The sequence below is a fragment of the Rhinopithecus roxellana genome, chromosome 9 (assembly GCF_007565055.1).
Source record: "Rhinopithecus roxellana isolate Shanxi Qingling chromosome 9, ASM756505v1, whole genome shotgun sequence".
NCBI classification, from domain to species: domain Eukaryota; kingdom Metazoa; phylum Chordata; class Mammalia; order Primates; family Cercopithecidae; genus Rhinopithecus; species Rhinopithecus roxellana.
The window spans coordinates 9,803,206-9,823,467 of record NC_044557.1 but is presented as its reverse complement, the minus strand read 5'-3'; the positions used below and the strand labels follow the sequence as shown (position 1 = coordinate 9,823,467).

Sequence of the window (20,262 nt, the reverse complement as noted above, 5' to 3'; positions counted from 1 at the left end):
TAACAATTTGAAATATAGATATTTTAACTCCAAAAACTATATAGCATACAGAAAAGAACAGGTAGAGGTAAATGCCGTATTAACTACTTAGGAAACTGCTGACCTTTCCATTGCCCATCAGAGAAAGTCACACAAAAGATAATAAAAACAATAATAATTGTTTTTATCAATATCCTTTCTAGGATAACAACATCCTTTCTAGGATAATCTAATTGCAAAGACATTGAGTCAAAGGTAACCATCTTTCCTAACAGTTTAGCAATTACAAAATATACCTCCTTTTCTGAAAAAAGTTTTCAGTACCAAGTTTATTAACAGCTTCCAATTTAGACAAAAGTCCACGTACTAACAGAAAATAGGGACCCTCTCTCTCCAGTCTTGCTTTCTGTGATATGTTCATCAAATTAAGTAAACATGTTTTTACTTTTCTCTTAATTTTTAAAATGTGAACATTTAGTAACTGGGCCAGTCTTTACTTCCAGGTAACTTTTTCATTGGATTGCAATTCCCTTATAAATAACACACTTTCACTCCAAAAGGCTTTTCACTATTCTTTCTGTCTAGGTAACATCCAAAGACAAACCCCACAGAGACAACCATATGAACCCAGTGTTCACATAACCTGAAGTAAGTTCACCATGACTGCTGTAGCCCTGGTGCCAACAACCACCCCACGACCAGCCCTTTATAGTCACAAATATTTACTGAGGGTCTATTAGGTGCCAAAGGTTCATTTAGCACACATTTTTCAAAGGGTATTATCATGTGAGCATCAACAAAGTAATGGATGTAGGAGAGATGATATTACTCTAACAGGACACATGAAAAAAACTAAAGCACAGAGAGGCTAAGTAACTTGGCCAAAAGCCTGGAGGCCAGCCCAACAGCCCAGAGAACCTGACTGCCACTGCACATGCCAGGACACTCACTACAGGCCTGAGTGCATACAGACTTTGTAGTGAGGAACGTCAAGCATGATTCACCCAAATCATGAAGAGATGAGATTTCAACGACTCCTTCAGCTATTCAGTGCCTACCACAATTCACCCAGAGTTGAAGCCTAGTTGTATGCAGTAAAGGAACAGAGATAAACTGCAGGTTTTAAAACATCAAGGGGGTTCCATATGTGGGAGTGATATTGTGAGTAATTTACAATTTTACTTAATATTTTTCTATCGTATCTTTTTAACCATAAAACCATATTATTTTTATAACAGTAAAAGATCAAACTAGCTCTATTTTTGCAAATGGTAGATGCTTAATTTACACTAGAAGATTCTGACAAAATAAAGGCTCCTGTGACAACTGTAGAATTAGAAAAAGGAAAGACAAGGGAGAAACTCAAAACTAAGACAAATGAAACAGAAGGAGCATTAAGCCCTCAGAGAACAAATTTATTGAATTGAAAAGATGCAATATCTATTGTGCCACAGAGAACAAATTTAAAAGAGGAATCAGATATTATTCCATGTTCCCTCAGAGCAGGAGAGTACAGAATAAAGTGCTAAAAGTAGATCTGACAAAGGGTCTTATTTGAAGGTGCCATGCTTGGTGAGTGATGCCCAAGAGTGTGAGCACAAGTTAGTGTCAGGTGATTACCAGGATGACTGAAATATTCATGTTGGCCCCACTAGTTCTATGCCCAGAGTGGTAGGGGCAAAAGATCCATTCACAGAACAAGTCTGTGCCTTCAGAAAGTAAACAGCCACAAATCCCAGGATTGCATCTTAAAGAGCCAGGTTCATATGCTGCATTTACTCTCTCAGAATTCACCTGGGTCAGGGAAAGGAATAACAAATCCTACAAGAACAAATTACTGATGATTGTAGAAGATTCTTTCTTCACTTGTTAACATTCAACCTCTCCCCACCGTTGCACTTCCAAGATAACTATTCCTGGTTCAAAAGGCCCCTTGAGCCCTCTCTTCTCCTCACACCCCCGTTCAAAAGGCCCCTCGGGCCCTGTCTCCTCCTCATGCCCCTCCTCTGGCTGTCCACCTCTCTTCTACTGCCTTTCCTCCCTTCGTCACTCATCACTGCATTGCACTGGCATTGCTTATTCATGTCGACTGTCTTCACCAAACCATAAGACCTTCGATGTCCAGCTCTATCCTGGTCATCTGTGTCCCCTAATAATTAGCATAGCCCCTGGCACATACATGGAATCCAAAACTGTTTTGTGATTTAGGAGAGATTGGCAAAAGACTCCATTTCTGGAATTTTTTACTTTAAATAAATAAGAATATGGATAATGAAGCACTTAAGTAGAAGAAAAAAATACATTCAGTTTACCTACTAAAATACTTCAAAGTAAAGCCTCATTAATACAACCTTAACGACTTAAGAACTGATTATTATTTTAGCTGGACTGAAATTTACTGTGACAACTCATGTGGACAGTGTGCAGGAAGTACGAAGAGCAGAGCCACCATGGGGAGGGAGAGAAGCAAGGAGGCTCTGCATTTGCCTGTTTCTCAAGAGTGAACTTCAAGGACCACAGAATGATTTTTATATGAAAAAGAGTGTTACTTTCATAAATAAACATAATGGAAAGAAAATCTAATGCCCAGCCTAACACCTGGTCAATAGCTGGTCAGTGATTATCACACCCAGCAGGCCACACCTGGATCTTACTGTACAGTCTCTCAGAATCCACACTGAACACCACTCCTCCATGCCATCACTCACTCACTCAGCCCTTGCAGGCAGCCAGGAAATACACGGGGCTCAACACATCCAGCTGGTATTTTAAGCAAAGAAATCTTCCCCTGATGTTAGCTTTGGTTTTCCTTTTCACGTTTCCCCCTTTTTAATGCCAGTCTTAAGGTTCCTGAGAAAATGCAACAAGACAAGAAAAAAAGGAGATGGCAGGGTGGTTAAGAGGACAGCTTTGGAGCTGGGCAGATCTCAGTGAAATTCCAATCCTTTCACTTACTGAGGAATTATCTCCGAGTCTTGGTTTCCTTATCAATAAAATAAAAATAGTAATAGAACTTATTGGGTAATCATGAAGCTTAAATAAGGCAATGCATAAAAATTACTTAATAAATTTTAACAATTATTATTCTCTGCATCAAAGACAGATTAACATGATGGTTAAAAGCATGCATCATATTGCCTGAGTTTAAATTCCTGCTCTGCCACTTTCTAGCTATTCCGGCAAATTACTTAACCTCTCGTGTCCTAGTGACCACTAAATGGAGTTCCTGGGACAATTATATGTGGAATACATTTAAAGTAATTAGGACAGTGCCTGACACAGAATAAGCTCTCAATAGACATTAGCTGTTATTAACTACAGACATCTAGAAAAGAGTTCCTGCACATCAAATTTTAAAATTTGGAAGGTGACAAATGCTATGAATAAGCAATTTATAGAAAGAATATAAATGGCCAACAATATTAAAAGATGCTCAGCCTCATTCATTATTAACGGAATGCAAATTTAAAACAATGATTTAGGCCGGGCGCGGTGGCTCAAGCCTGTAATCCCAGCACTTTGGGAGGCCGAGACGGGCGGATCACGAGGTCAGGAGATTGAGACCATCCTGGCTAACACGGTGAAACCCCGTCTCTACTAAAAAAATACAAAAAACTAGCCGGGCGAGGTGGCGGGCGCCTGTAGTCCCAGCTACTCGGGAGGTTGAGGCAGGAGAATGGCGTAAACCCGGGGGGCGGAGCTTGCAGTGAGCTGAGATCTGGCCACTGCACTCCAGCCTGGGTGGCAGAGCGAGACTCCGTCTAAAAAAACAAAAACAAAAACAAACAAAAAAAAAACAATGATTTAGTTTTCCAACCAAGATTTTGTAAAAATTAAAAGAAGGGTAATATTAAATCATAGTGAGCAGAAAAATATGCACTCCCAATATATAGTTGATGGAAATGTAAATCTGCACATTTTTGAAAAGTGTATGATATTATCTACCAAAAGTGTAGGCCAGGTGCTGTGGCTAACACCTGTAATCCCACAATTTTTGGAAGGCTGAGGGAGGAGGACTGCTTGAGCCCAGCAGTTCAACATCATCTTGGGCAATGAAGCAAGATCCCTTCTCTACAAAAGATTTTATTTTTTAAATTAGCCAAGCTCAGTGGCATGCATCTACAGTCCCAGCTACTTGGGAGGCTGAGGCAGGAGTATCCCTCAAGCTCAGGAGTCCGAGGTTGCAGTGAGCTATGATCACGCCACTCTAGTCCAGCCTGGGTGACAAGAGTAGAAACCCTGTCTCAGAAAAAAAAAGGTGGGGTGCAGTGGCTCATGCCTGTAATCTTGGCACTTTGGGAGGCCAAGGCAGGTGGATCACCTGAGGTCAGGAGTTCGAGAACAGCCTGGGAAACATGGTAAAACCCTGTCTCTACTAAAAACACAAAAATTAGTTGAACGTGGTGGTGCATGCCTGTGATCCCAGCTACTCAGGAGGCTGAGGCATGAGAAATGCTTGAATCCAGGAGGTGGAAGTTGCGGTGAGCCGAGATTGCACCACTACACTCCAGCTTGGGCAACACAGTGAGACTGTCTTAAAAAAATAAAAATAAAAAAGTATAAAAACACATTCTTTTGACCCAGCAGTTCCATCTCCAGAACTAAATCCAAAAGAAATATTCATCAAAGTGGGCAAACATATGTAAAAGAAACTAGAAACACCACCACATGGCCATCAATAGAGCACTGGTTAAATACACAGCTTTACACCAACACAGTGGAAAATAGCCATTAAAAAAATACTGAATATCCACATATACAGAAATGAAAACATATTCACTATATATTAATAAAGTTATAGACCAGTATAACATGTCATTTTTATTTCTAAATATAAAACAAAATTACACATCTATTTATTTATCTGTGCTTAGAAACATCTGAAAGATGCTAGTAATTATATTTGGCAAATGTGATATTTACATTATTTAAATTTTTGCAATACATGTGCACCACTTTTTATTTTCATTTTATTTTATTTTTTTTGAGACAGAGTCTCACTCTGTCGCCCAGGCTGGAGTGCAGTGGCACGATCTCAGCTCACTGCAACCTCCGATTCCCTGGTTCAAGCAATTCTCCTGCCTCAACCTCCTGAGCAGCTGGGATTACAGGCACGCACCACCATGGCCAGCTAATTTTTGTGTTTTTAGTAGAGATGGGGTTTCACCATGTTGGCCAGGATGGTCTCGATCTCCTGACCTCGTGATCCGCCTGCCTGGGCCTCCCAAAGTGCTGGAATTACAGGCATGAACCACCACACCCAGCCCTACTTTTTATTTTTTACTCGTTTTTTAAAGAAAGTATAAGAACAAAAATGGTTAAAAGCACAGATTCTACAGCCAACATTCTAGATTTGCAAGTCTGCTACCTATCAGCAATGTGACCTCTATGCCTCAGTATTCCCAGTGTATAGCAATGACACCTATACGTTAACAGTAACAACGATAACTGTTAAGTTACAGAACTCTGGTGAGCATTAAATGAGTTAAATGGAAAGATCTTAGAACAATGTATGGCAGAGGGTAGGCACTATATGGGACATGTCCACTATTACTAACCTTGAAGAGCATTCTTAGATTACTTCAACCAAGCCATCCCACAGAAGCCCATCTAAAGTGACCAACAAAATTATCAGTAGACAATGGGCACAGCAAATACACTGGCTCTCGGTAGCCAATTAGCAATGTGAAGCATTAAAACCGCCTGGCAACCTAGGATTTCGATTCTAGCTAGGCTTTCTCTTGTCCTCAACTTCCTCATCTGTTCAAAGGAGGAAGATGACTTAGATAACTGACAAATCTAATATCCTAAAAAGTTTACTGTTTAAATCATGATAGATTTTTATAGTTGCCTCAAAAATGTACTCCAGTCAGTAGGTCCAGAACCTGAAACACAATTCCATACTAAAATACATGCTCCATAAGAGAGAAACTCCTTCAAGAACAGTCTCTTGGAATACACTGCAGCAGAAAAGGATTTCCTCCATCTGAACATAATCTAATTACATTTCCCTACAAGCATACTATATAACTCACATATTTCATTCACTTAGATGGTTTCCTCTCACCTATCCCACTGCCCACACCATAAATACAAATTAGTGATATTTTACTCTATATTCACCAACACTCTGTGGTTTCATAACCACTAGAAGGACAAGTAACTGTTTCCCACCTGCTAAAAACTCAAATATACTGCGGTCAAAAATGCCTCACTTACACACAAACCAACATAAAACACTTACACGAAATGCTGCAAGAATGATTCTCGTTACTTTCTCTTTGACAGACTCCTGAAGGATATCAGACAGAACTGGAATGATATTATAGCGCCGCAGGTGTTCACACATTTGAGGACTGAATGCCAGGAGCCATATTGAAAAAATCATTTGATACTGGAGCTGAAAGCCACACTTGTTACTCAACACTCCCATTATGCTGGAAAAAAAAAAAAAAAAAAAAACACATTTACAAAACATTTAATATGAGAGCAGAAGAAAGAAGAAATAAGCAATTATTTTCTTTTTGCACTAACGGAACAGGTCTCTCTGAATTATGTTCTGTTTCTTTCCTGCCAGCAATAACAAGCAGCTAGATTATTACTCACAGAGAACAATTTCCAGTACAGCTCCACTTAACCCTCTCTCCAAAAGTCACAGGACCTCAGGAAGCAGGAGCTCTTGCTGTGCAGCAAGAAGGGAACAAAGACAGGCAATATGGCAACAGGAATGGAAACAGCAATCGGACAGACAATAGAGCCAAAAGTTACATGGAGATTTTGAGTTCGAGCAACCAATAAGACCACTGATAGCTTTAAAATATAGAGGAAACAGAGAAAAGAAGGGATGAGTTTGGTGAAAACCTGTGATAGGTTCAAATTTGACATAGCCAATTACTGAATTTGGGGGGTCAGGAGAAACCTCAGTTTGATCAAGAGATCAAAAACTCAGTTTGATCAAACTTCTATTTTGATCTCTTACTTTACTGATAAGGAAACTAGGAAAATGACACGGAAATGAAGGAGGTTACACCAAGAGAGCTAATATATACAATAGAAGAAAAGCTAAGGAAACCGCCCTGGGGAATACCTACATTCAAACAATGGAGTTCAGAAATCATCAAATAAAAAAAAAATCATCAAATAAGACCATTAAAAGTAACCTTCATATTGGAGCAGAGCCTACTATTTAAAAAAAGACCAGAGGGGTTAAGAGCTCGAAGACCACAGAATGTACAACACAAACAGTGAGTCCTAATGTAAGCTATGGAACTTTTTAATAAAAATCTATTAACATTGGATCATCATTTGGAACAAACATACCATACTAATGCAAGACGTTAATGATAAGGGAGTTTGCAGCGGGGAGAGGGGAGGATGTAATGGGAACTCTCTGCACTTCGGTTTTTCTGTAAAACTAAAGCTGCTCTAATAATATACATGTTTAAAATGCTAAGCCTGATTTTACAATCTAATCCTACTGTAACTTACTGAAAAGCTTTTATCTGTGTTATTTCTCCATTTGTATGATTGTATATAGTTCAGTTCACTAATTGTTTTTAATGTTCTCATGCATGACTTTTGCCTTGTCTTCTCTATTTTTGGTTTTTATGCAAAACTTGCTTTTTAATTAATATTGACATTGGTATATAAGCTGCTGTAAAATCATGTCATTTTATACTGTAAAAACCCTAGTCCCTGGTTTCCTTTGCTCTCTGTTCCAGTTATTAAGGCAAGCCTTCTGCACTTGGCTTTGTGATGCTGTTGCTGAGACCCTGAAAACCACACTTCTGTTCCACCAGTTGGCTCCCTGTTAGGCTATGCCAAGAACAGGAGCTAGAGGCTGACTTCAAGGAAGGAAGAATGGACCTCCTCCTGTTGGCTTCCTGATCCTGAGAGCACTACCCCAGTAACACTCCTTCAACCCGGCAGCAGCAGTTCTTTCCCATGGCAGCAGCCAAATATAGTTTGCAGTTTTTCAGCTCTAGCAGAACAAGCCTCATCACATTTCCTGAGACATCAGCACCAGCCAGCTGGCTCCCCTCCCCAGAGTCCTGGGTTCTAAATCCACGAGGCTTTTCCTCAGAGTTCAGAGACACCAACATCAGCTGGGCAAAACCTCCTCAAATGTCTAAATTTCAGCTGTACCATCGGCCCCTCCTCCAAGCATGCAAATTTTAATGATTCCAATCTCTTACCACTGCACGCCTACTTTACATCCCCCACCCCGCCTTATGGGTGGTATCTATACTTGCTACATTTCTGACACTCAAGAGTCATTTTTGTTTGTTTCATTTTAAACAAAATCAGTGGCTGGGCATGGTGGCTCAAGCTTCTAATCCTAGCATTTTGGGAGGCCAGGGTGGGTGGATCTCTTGAGCCAGGAGTTTGAGGCTAGCCTGGGCAACATAGCAAAATCCCATCTCTATCAAAAAATAATAATAATAATAATACCAAAAGATTTCCAAAAAAATACAAAAATAGTTAGCAAATGTATACTTAGTTAATAATTCTTCATATCAAATTATGTTAAAATAAAAAATAATGTCAATGATAGTTGAATGGGAATAGCACTGAATCTATAAATTACTTTGGGCAGTAGAGGCAATTACCCCCAGCAAAGGTCCACTTGTAGCTCCAATATTTAGGAAGTTAACGTTAACCTTCAGACATTCCTGTGAGGCTAACAATATATAGCACAATATAATGTAAATTGTTTTATCTTATATAGGTATACAAATACTCAAACAATGTTGTATTATGTATATAATAGGCTTTTTAACAACAAAAAAGTCAGCGAACTATATAGATTAAAATGTACTGAGTTTTTTTAAGACCTCAGTTATCAGCCAGGCGAGGTGGCTCATACCTGCAATCCCAGTACTTTGGGAGGCAGAGGCGGGCTGATTACGAGGTCAGGAGTTCAAGACCAGCCTGGCCAACATGGTGAAACCCCATCTCTACTAAAAATACAAAAATTAGCCAGACGTGTTGATGCACGCTTGTAATCCTAGCTACTCAGGAGGCTGAGGGAGGAGAGTTACTTGAACCCAGGAGGTTCAGTAAGCTGAGACTGCACCGCTGCACTCCAGCCTGGGCGACAGAGCGAGACTCTGTCTCGGAAAGAAGAAAAAAAAGACCTCAGTTACCTTCCACTCTTCAAATGAGCTATACTTGAAAATTTTTCTCCTCACATTATTCCCATTTGCAATGTGAGAAACACACACACGCACACACAAATTCAATGCTGAGCAAAAACTCAAAAAGTAGAAAGTACATATTTCTGAAAAAATGAAAAGATTAAATGACTTTTTGAAATTGCTATACTTTCAGCAAGTTATTATACCTTTATTAATGCCCATTTCTCCACTTAAAGGTTTAATCTGATTACTGCTAATCTTATTAGTGGTCATTAGCATAACAAAATATATTGGTTGAACATGAAATAGTCTGGATCATATTTATGCCTGATCTTGTTGCTGTTGAATGGTTAACATTGCTGAATGGTCTCTAAAATACTAAGGTACTAGTCATTAGGACAGCAGCATTTGTTGTACTCAGTATACCATGAGAGTTCAGAGAGACCAAATTTTGGTATTTGAGCTTATTTTATAAACAATTACAACTATTTGTAGAGATTGCTATTTCATGACTTTGATTCTTATAGGTCCTCCACAGGGGGAAAAAAATCTAATTTTTGGTTAGTAGAATTAAAATTCATTTTATCTTACAATTAGGGCAGGGTACTACTCATGAATGGAATCAGTACCCTTCTAAAAGGGTCCTGAGAAAGACCCCTGTCCCTCTGCCATCTGAGTTTACAGTGAAAAGATGGCCATCTATGAATGAGGAAACAGGCCCTCACCAGACACCAAATCTGCTCATGCCTTCATCTTAGACTTCCTAGCCTCCAGAAATGTGAGAAGTAAGTTTCCACTGTTTATAAGCCACGCAGTATTTTGTTAAAGCAGCCCAAATAGATTAAGACACCTACTTTCTTTCAGGAGTCTGAAATTTTGGTGTGTTCTAGGCAGAGTGTGTCAACTAACCTCTAATAAAATCTTGGGAGCTGAGTCTCTGATGGGTTTCCTGGACAGAAACCTCACACAAATGTTGCTGCATTTTCCATGCTAGGGGAAGATACTCTGTGAGACCCCTCTGGGAGGAAGAGAGCATAAGGGAGCCTGCGCATGGATTCCTCCACACTCTGCCTGTGTCTTTGTCCCTTATGATACAGTTGTGTGTCCTCACTACATCTCCGTAATAAATCTTATCTGTGAATACAACTATATGCTATGTCGGTGAGTCTATGAACCTCCGGACAAGTGTGAATTTTTTATTTTCTGCCTATAATAATGACCAACAGAGGAAAGTGTTTCACAATTATTAGATTATTCAGAAGATGAAAACAAAGAGATAGACTGCACTCTATTCTCTAACAATAATGGTGAAATGGATCAAATAAGTGAAATCTTACACTGTGAGTCTCTAGATATCTATACTATAAATGACTTTTCTCAAACTCAAGAACTGATAAATGAGGAATATATTTATAAGGACAAACGGGAAATATTGTATTCTCAACTAGTTAGCCATTGAACACGAAAGACTTCCAGACAGTATTTTGCAACAAGAACCTAGACCATTTCGCTCAAGGACATGTGATGATTTTCTGTCATCTTTTATGATACTTGTGTATCAAAACGTACTTTTTACAAAAAGGTTTGCTATATTTTAATTTTTATTGAAATTTCTAATAGTTTTTCACTCTTTTTATTCTTAGTTCCGTCAATTTTTCACAAAATGACTAAAAATATATTTTTAAAGGGTCTATTGGACCCAGATGACAAACTGTGATGGCTATTTTTCCTGGCAAACTAATGATTAAATAAACAAGAATGGACTGAAATTTTACAGATTAATAGAAAAATAATTACTAACTTACTGAATTGATGGATCTTGAACAGTTGTGACAATTCAAATACAATTCCCAAGAACAGCTATTTGCAGAAGTAACCCATTCTAAGGAATTGCATACAAATACTGACTGAAAAGATCTAGAATATTTGGGTCCCTTCACAGGTATATCCTACACTGGAGATACAGGTAAGAGTCCAATGCTTGCTTTAAATCCTCACCCACCAAGCAAGTTACTGTTGATAACCTAAATTCCTCTGTAGATTTTCTAACAGAGAAACAATGCCTTGCTAACTGAAAAGAATATTTGGTTTAAGAGCAGTTAAGAGGGCCGGGCGCGGTGTCTCAAGCCTGTAATCTCAGCACTTTGAGGCGCCGAGGCGGGCGGATCACGAGGTCAGGAGATTGAAACCATCCTGGCTAACACGGTGAAACCCCGTCTCTACTAAAAATTACAAAAAAAACTAGCCGGACGAGATGGCGGGCGCCTAAACTCCCAGCTACTCAGGAGGCTGAGGCAGGAAAATGGCGTAAACCTGGGAGGCGGAGCTTCCAGTAAGCTGAGATCCGGCCACTGCACTCAAGCCTGGGCGGCAGAGCGAGACTCCGTCTCAAAAAAAAAAAAAAAAAAAAGAGCAGTTAGATCTCTCATTATGAACAAATAAGTTGATTTTCTGACAGTAAAACAAGATTTCCATTGTTTTGGAGGTTTTCAGTTGCTTGTCTATATAAGCCTGAACAGACAGCTCCTCAAAGTTTCTATACCTGCAAATTAGGATCTCACAAAGACTGGGTTAAATTATATGGCATTAGAAAGAAAGGTTTATATTCACTCTTTCTTAGGTAAGAACTTTTCTTGTTGATTTTTGCCTACATTCATCATAAAATATTTTTTAAAATTTTTTATATTCTGAGTACCTGGAATCTGTCCTGTTAAGCATTAGGGTTCTTAAGAGGCCTTAACCTCTTATAAAAGCACACATCAAGCAAGGAAAGGCGCTCAGTTTGATAGTTACTGACTTCTAAGAAGGTTAGTATAGTCAATTGTTAAACAGATATGAAAAAAATAAAATATTTCGTTTAGATGATTACATATTTCTTTGAAAATGTCAAGGAGAGACGCTTGTAAATGTTATTTTACATTAAAAGTAAAGGGCACTCACCAATTTACCCCATCTGCTTCCACCCAAGCAAAGCGGTACTCATTGACCCGAAGCATCAGCTGCAAACACCCGGCCACACACTGCACATACTGTGAACTCTGCACAAGAAGAAATGTAGAGTTTTTTAATTGGAAAGCATTTAAAGTCATGCAATCAGACACACATTTCTAAATGAAAAGTCTGATTACTTACTGGAATTAGCATCTGAGCATCCAAAATTCCCTAATCTCTTTTCAAAAGTTAATCCTCATGTTTGCTTTAATCTCTACCTCTTAGAAATGAACAAGATTTTGTCTCCTGAATTAAATCTACACAAGTCAAGACTACTTAACACACAGTTAGGGAAATCTGGAACAAAATAATTTATAGTTGATACAGTTTGATAAATAAGCATATTGCCTTACAATGTTTCACATATCCCTGAATAAAGATACTATATATAGAGAATACTGTTCCACATAATTACAGAACTATCAAAGAACAATAAAATTAACAAAAAGAAGAGTAAAAACCTCAAGATAGGCCTATATGTAAATAACCTCGGACAAGTTACTGAACTTTTTCAATATGAAATTTCTTCATCCTTTTGAGAACAACACTGCCAAGCACCCTGAATATTGTTAGATTTAAGAAAAAAAATTCAGGCCAGGCACAGTGGTTCATGCCTGTAATCCTAGCACTTTGGGAGGCTGAGGTGGGTGGATTTCCTGAGCTCAGGAGTTCCAGGCCAGCCCGGGCAACATGGTGAAACTCTGTCTCTACTAAAAATACAAAAAATTAGGTGGGCGTGGTGGTGCACACCTGTAATCCCAGCTACTTGGGAGGTTGAGGCATGAGAATTGCTTGAATCCGGGAGGCAGAGGTTACAGTGAGCCGAGATTACACCACTGCACTCCAGCCTGGACGACAGAGTGAGACTCTGTCTCAAAAAAAAAGTAAATAAATAAATAATTCATTTCACAACACAGCTAGACAAACACAGGAACTCAATAAATAAAAACTTTATTAAAAAACCCATATGGTATATAAGGTCTAATTAAACACTTGAAAAAGACTATGATTTTTAAAATCATCAGTTCAATAACACTGTCCCTTACAAATTGTGCTTAAACCTGAAACTTAAAATAAACAGGAGTAATACTCCCAGAATGTTGCAAGTCCCTTCATTTTACCAAAGCTAGTGGGAACATCTGACCTGGGCTTTTCCTTAAATATATACAATAAGCCTTAAGACTTTAAGAAGTAGAGAAAGGAGGCTGGGCGTGGTGGCTCACGCCTATGATCCCAGCACTTTGGGAGGCCGAAGCGGGCGGATCACTTGAGCTCAGGAGTTCAAAACCAGCCTGGCCAACCCCCATCTCTACTAAAAATACAAAAATTAGCCAGGCGTGGTAGCGCACACCTGCAATCCCACCTACTCAGGAGGCTGAGGCAGGAGAATCGCTTGAACCCAGGAGGCAGAGGTGGCAGTGAGCCAAGATCACGCCACTGCACTCCAGCCTGGGTGACAGAGGAAGACTCCATCCCCCCCCAAAAAAAAACAAGAAGTAGAGAAAGCAAAGGAAATTTCAGACAACAGCCTTCAAAATGAACATGCTAATTTCAAAAAAAAATTTTTAAGGAAAGAATCATGGGTGTTATACAAATTCACAGAACCTAACATACATGATGCTACTAAACTTTGTTCTAATTTAAAAAACGTTCATAAAAACCTAACACTTCAAAGAAATTCCAGGCATTTTAATACAGAAACACAACAATATAAGGACATTTGGGGGAACAGTCACACGTATCAAGAAAAGCTCATCTTGGGTTGTACCTAAAAAGCAGTTAATTTAGTTCCACAAAAAAACACAATAAATCTAGTAACATAATTTGCCTGAAAACTCAAAACATTAGCAAAAATTAAAAACAGATAAATGGTGCATTTTCAGCTCTAAAACAATATTCCATAATGAAAAAAATACATATTTTTTCCAATTAAGTCATCAGGTAGAAACTTTTTCTAAAGAAGAGGAATCCCATCTTTCCTGTTTAGAGAGATAACCAAGCAAGATTTCTAGACAAATGAATAAAATGGCAACGTTGAGCACCCTCTTCTCTCCCATTTACCATCAGTTTCCTCTCATCACAAAAATTCTTTGTTTCAGGGTTAAGTCTTTCTTTTCTGTGGCTACTCACCATGCTATGTTGAAATACATAACAAACCACAAGGATGGATTCTTGGTTGTTATTTATAGCTTCAGTATTCCCATTACAAATGAGCATATAAAAAGTGCTGGTCCTAAACCTGACATACTCTCTCCTATTGCACAGTATCAGGCAGTAGCCGTACCATTCCAGAGATTACTTCACAGTATAGAGAGAATCAGCATGAAAAATGATTAAATTATTGCCTTCAATTATGCAAAGTAGAGTGCATTACATCCTTGTCTTTCACTTAAATTGAAGTTAAAGGTGATATAAAAATTTCCCCTTTTATGATACCAACAGCTTATTATTATGATATTCATTTTTTCAGAAGAGGAACCCAAGACATAAAAAGGTGATATAATTTGCTGAAATGAAAATACTGAGTTGGCCAAGCACAGTGGCTCACACCTGTAACCCCAGTACTTTGGGAGGCCGAGGAGGGCGGATCACTTGAGGTCAGAAGTTTGAGACCAGCCTGGCCAACATGGCAAAGCCCTGTCTCTACTAAATATACAAAAAATAGCTGGGTGTGGTGGCATGCACCTGTAGTCCCAGTTACTCAGGAGGGTAAGGCAGGAAAATCGCTTGAACCCAGGAGGCGGAGGCTGCACTGAGCAGAGACGGCATCACTGAACTCCAGCCTGGGCAACAGAGTGACACCCTTTCTCAAAAAAAAAAGAAAATAGTGAGTTAATCTTAGATTGGCACTAGAAGTCAACTCTCTTCACGCTTGAGCTAGTATTCTTTGTACTGTGCCAAGCATTCTGGGCTAAGAACTTGCCACAACATGCACTTTCAATGCGGCAAACCTCAATGGCAGAGAAAAACACTATTTTCACTTCTCAACACATTTAAGAGAACGTCATTTAGATAAATTCTTCAATGTTGCTGAAAATGCAAACTCTTACTATATTACAGTGAAAGTCACAGCACAAAGAAAATAGCAAACACAGTATTCACCTTCCTGGTGAATGTGGTCTCAAAGATCCATACAATACAGAATTACAAATTCAGTAATTGAGGAACTGCAAAATAAGTCGGCAATAAAAGAAACATAAAAACATCAAGGATACTGTATGTACTAAAGTAAAACTAATGTTATAAAAACGTTTACAAATTTTCAATATTCATCTTCATAATGCTAGGATTTAAGTGCAAACTAAGTGAAAAAGAATAAAGAAAGTATTCATCTACATTCTGGAATTGTCAGCACTTGAGAAAACAAGTCTGCTTGGAATAAAAGGCATCTGTTCCACAGATACATGATGAAAAGGCACAGCACATTGGTATCAGTGAAGCACAAAGATGAACTTTTCAAATACACAATTGACTAAAATAAGTCCCAGAAAGCAGTTTTAAGTGAAATGAAAAGATGCTGATCAAAGTTCTAAAAGTAATTAATATGTTTCACGACTATTAAACTTTTTTTTTCTCTTAAAACTAAAAGGTGATAGTATACATGTGTATGTGTGATTTTTACTTCAATACAGACACTTACTTAAAGAAACACAGGACAATCTCAAGTGTCAGTAAAGAACTGAAACAAATGGAATTTTCATACTTTGTTGAAGGGCACACAAACAAAAAACTGGCAAGACTCACTAAAACTAAATTTACATACACCCCATTAATTTTAAAATTAGGTGATGCAGACATAAAGGTATACATCTGCCAAAAGATATGTACAAGAATGTTCACAGCAAAATTATTCACAAGAGTCAAAAAACTAGAAGCAACCCAAATATCCATCAATAAGAGAATGAGTAATATTCATATAATGAAATACTACACTGTAGTGAAAAAGAATTACTGCTAATGCAACGAATGAATTTCATAGACACAATATTAAGCAAGAGAGTTCAGACACATAACAGTTTATACTGTATATGATTCCATTAAATGGAGTTCAAGATCAGACAACACTACTCTACCGTAATAGATGTCATAATAATGATAAACTTTGTGCAAGTTGAGGTGAAGGCAGTAGGAGGAATTATGAGGTATAAATGTATCCCGCTGAACATTTAATATCTGTGCATTTTCCTTTATGTAAGTTATGACATAATTTTAAAAAAGAAATAGAGAAAAAAAGTAAAAGAGGACTAGAGAGGGAGAAGGACAGAGTGAACACTGCAACAGGAATCAGAAGTTTTGTCACATAATGTTGGGCAAATCACTTAACTTATTGAAAATTGTTTTCTCGTTAGCAAAGAAAAAGAAAAATAATATCATCTCTACCACTGGGGGAAAAAAACTGCTATGACACTGAAATCAATTGCTATAAAACACTAAACAATTGTAAAGTATACTATTATCATCAATATTCAGGAACTAAAATACAGATATACCCCAAGAATTCTCTTGAAGTTGGTTGATTAAAAGACATCCTCTAGTCAACAGTCATAAAATACCTAAATTAAGATACAGTTTTACACACAAAAAAAATAGTTTTATTAATGTTTTACAAATTTATAAATTTTCAAAGTACTGCTTTCAATCTAATGTGCTTAACCTAGTAATTCAGTTACATGACTAGTAGGAACCTTTATTACAGAAAAAAAATTGTTGGCATTTAACTAAAAAAAGTGATTTTCTTTATAAATTATTGCTTTGTATGCAACTTCCAAGAACATAACTAATAAATACATAGTATTAGGTTAGCTTATTATTGTTATCAGTGCTATACTTTGAAAATGACATGTAAAAGAAAGTCTTATACTCACTTTACCAGTTAATTTTCTTTTGCATTTCAGAATATATCTCCAGGCAATCCTTCCAAAAATCAACACAAAGCCCATTTTATAATAAAGTGTTGAACAGCTTGTGTAATTTATTGAAGAGTATGCTGAAAGTGATAATCATAATGGTCGTATGGATACTTGATGTACTATTTCTACCAAATGTATATGGTTTTCACACAATTGTAAAGTTGAAAAATCATAAGTTGGACCATCATAGGTCAGGGACTGTCTGTAATTGCCTGTGAGTTACTCCAGGTCCCCACAAACTTCACAACTCACCAGCTAGAGCAGACTACAATTTAAGAACAGGTCTGCAGTATGTGAAGTATATAAATGATGTGGCCCACTAATTTCTGCTACTTAATCAACACTTTTGATGGACTTATAAACAAAGCAGTAAAGAACTAAAGTAAATAAGTCTTCCACCTCTTCTGAAGGGGTGACAAGTATTATATCAGCACAGCATTAAATTAAAAACAAAGCCAAAGCAGTGAAACTAGCCTCCCATTAACAAGAATATTAGAACTGCCACAGAAAACAATTTAAGGAATCTGGTCAAAAGCCAAAAAAAACCTAAGTCCTGGGCCAGGCATGGTGGCTCACACCTATAATCCCAGCACTTTGGGAGGCTGACATGGGCAGATTACCTGAGGTCAGGAGTTTGAGACCAGCCTGGCCAACATGGCGAAGCCCCCATCTCTACAAAAAAAAAAAAAAAAAAAAAAAACCTAAGTCCCTTTTCCTCTCAATCTAAAATACTGTTACTGCATGCTAACACACGGATGAATCTTGAAAACATTATGCGAAGTGAAGGAAACCAGTCACAGAAGACCATGTATGATTTCATTTATATGGAATGTCCAAAAGAGGCAAATCCCAAGACAGAAAGTAGGTTAGTGGTCGCCAGGGCTTGGAGGCAAGAACAGGAATGGGGAAGACTGTTAATGTGTACAGGATTGGTTGGTTTGTTTTTCTGAGATGTTGAAATGTTATGAAGTTAGACTGTGGTAATGGCTGCACAATTCTGTAAATATATTAAAAACCACTGAATGGCAAAATGATGCATTTTATAGCATTTGAAATATATTTCAATAAAGCTCTTTTTAAAACTAAATAAAATTGAAAATTTACTTCCTCACTCACACTGGCCACACTTTCAAGGGATCCAGAACCACATATGGCTAGGGGCTGCCCTAATGGACAGTACAGCTATCGTGAGCATTTCCACCATCACAGAAAATTCTACTGGACATGACTGCTCCACTAAATCAAGAGGCAAGATGAAACAAGCAAGAAGGACCTGGCAACTTAAGTCACTACCAGTGACACCGCATTCATCTAGCAACTACTCATGCCAGACTGATTCTGCAACACAAATCACAGAGAACAGGACACAGACACATGGAGGGCTCCCTCATCAATCGTTCTCCTGCCTATGCGTACTGTATGAAGCTAGGCAGAGGAAAAAGGAAAACCGAGAAAGAAACAAATCTCCACGTTCTTTCTAAATCTTCCAAAGCTGGTGAAGGAGTTAAAGGAGGAGACCACCCCTCATACTGTCTTATACCTAATTTCTGCCTCCAAAGAAAGAAGTAAAAACTAAAAGGCAGAAATGAAATTTATAGGCAGACAGCCCGGCGCCGCACCCTGGGCCTGGTAGTTAAAGCTCGACCCCTGACCTATTGGTTCTGTTATCTGTAGATTACAGACATTGTATAGAAATGCACTGTGAAAATCCCTATCTTGTTTTGTTCCGATCTAATTACCGGTACATGCAGCCCCCCGTCACGTACCGCCTGCTTGCTCAATCAGTCACGACCCTCTCACATGCACCCCCTTAGAGTTGTGAGCCCTTAAAAGGGACAGGAATTACTCACTTGAGAGCTCGGCTCTTGAGACAGAAGTCTTGCCGATGCCCCCAGCGGAATAAACCCCTCCCTTCTTTAACTCGGTGTCTGAGGAGTTTTGTCTGTGGCTCATCCTGCTACATTTCCTGGTTCCCTGACCCGGAAGCAAGGTGACTGGCGGATGGTCGAGGCAGCTCCTTAGGCGTGCCCTGTGGAACATCCTGCCCTGTGGAACATCCCTGCGGGGGACTCCAACCAGCCTAAGCGATGCGGATCCTGAGAGCGCTCCTGGGTAGGCATTTGCTCCAGTGGGATGCCTCACCAGAGCAGTGTGTGGCAGGCCCCCGTGGAGGATCAACGCAGTGGCTGAATACCGGGAAGGAACGGGCACTTGGAATCTGGACATCTAAAACTTGGTAAGACTAGTCTTTGAAACTTGCCCACTCTGTCTGAGTGGAAGCGTGGCCTGATCACCCATGGTGTGCCTTTATCGGCACTTCGGTTTTGGTTTTGATTTGGTTTGATTTGCTTGACAGGACCGGTGTTGGGAACTTGCCCACTCCACTTGAGTGGAAGCGTGGCCTAATCACCCACGGTGTGCCTGTACCGGCACTTTGGTTTTTGTTTTTGACTTGACTTGGATTGCTTGATACTCTGGTTTTGGTTTTGACCTGGTTTGGATTTCTGGATACTCTGATTTTGGTTTTGATTTTGGTTTTGTGTAAACTACAAAAGTGTGTGTGTGCCCTTTTTACCCATTCTTTGTTTTGTGGTGTGTGTGTGGTGTGAGCGTGGTGTTTTGTCTAGAGGAAACATGGGTGAGGCACAAAGTAAGCCCACCCCACTAGGAACTATGTTGAAACATTTCAAAAAAAGGATTTAAGGGAGACTATGGAGTACTATGACACCAGGAAAACTTAAAACTTTGTGTAAGATAGACTGGCCAGCATTAGAGGTAGGTTGGCCATTAGAAGGATACCTGGACAGATCCCTTGTTTCAAAGGTATAGCACAAGGTGACATGCAAGCCAGGGAACCCAGACCAGTTCCTGTACACAGACACTTGGTTACAGCTGGTTTTAGACCCCCTGCCCCCAACACACAGTGGTTGAGAGAAGAGCAGCATAAGCGGCTGGCAGAGGCAAGGAAAGACCAGCAGAGAGAGAGAAAGGAAAGAGAGAGAGAGGAAAAGAGGCAGAGAGAGAGAGAGGAAGAGACAAAGAGGGAGTCAAGGAGAGAGAGAGAGAGAAAGAAAGACAGAGGCAGAGAGAGAGAAGAGGAGAAAGAGGCAAAAGGAAAGTCAAAGAGAGACAAAGTCAAAGAGAGAAAGAGAGAGATACACAAGTAGTTAAAAAAAGAAAAAAAAAATTACACTATTCCTTTAAAAGCCATCATACCAATTCTAATGTGGACAAAACAAGGTCTT

At 38.9% G+C, this 20,262-nt stretch overlaps 1 protein-coding gene across 3 annotated transcripts in view; it reads right to left on the bottom strand.

Annotated features, from left to right (window-relative positions):
- ATP6V1H (ATPase H+ transporting V1 subunit H) overlaps positions 1–20,262 on the bottom strand; it is a 128,285-nt gene that overhangs the window by 66,299 nt on the left and 41,724 nt on the right. For all 3 annotated transcript variants that reach the window (XM_010388010.2, XM_030937536.1, XM_010388011.2), the window contains 2 exons: positions 12,057–12,154; positions 6,224–6,416 (listed from right to left, as the gene is read on the bottom strand). In XM_010388010.2, coding sequence (XP_010386312.1) covers positions 6,224–6,416; positions 12,057–12,154 — 291 coding nt within the window. The remainder of the gene's footprint in view (positions 1–6,223; positions 6,417–12,056; positions 12,155–20,262) is intronic.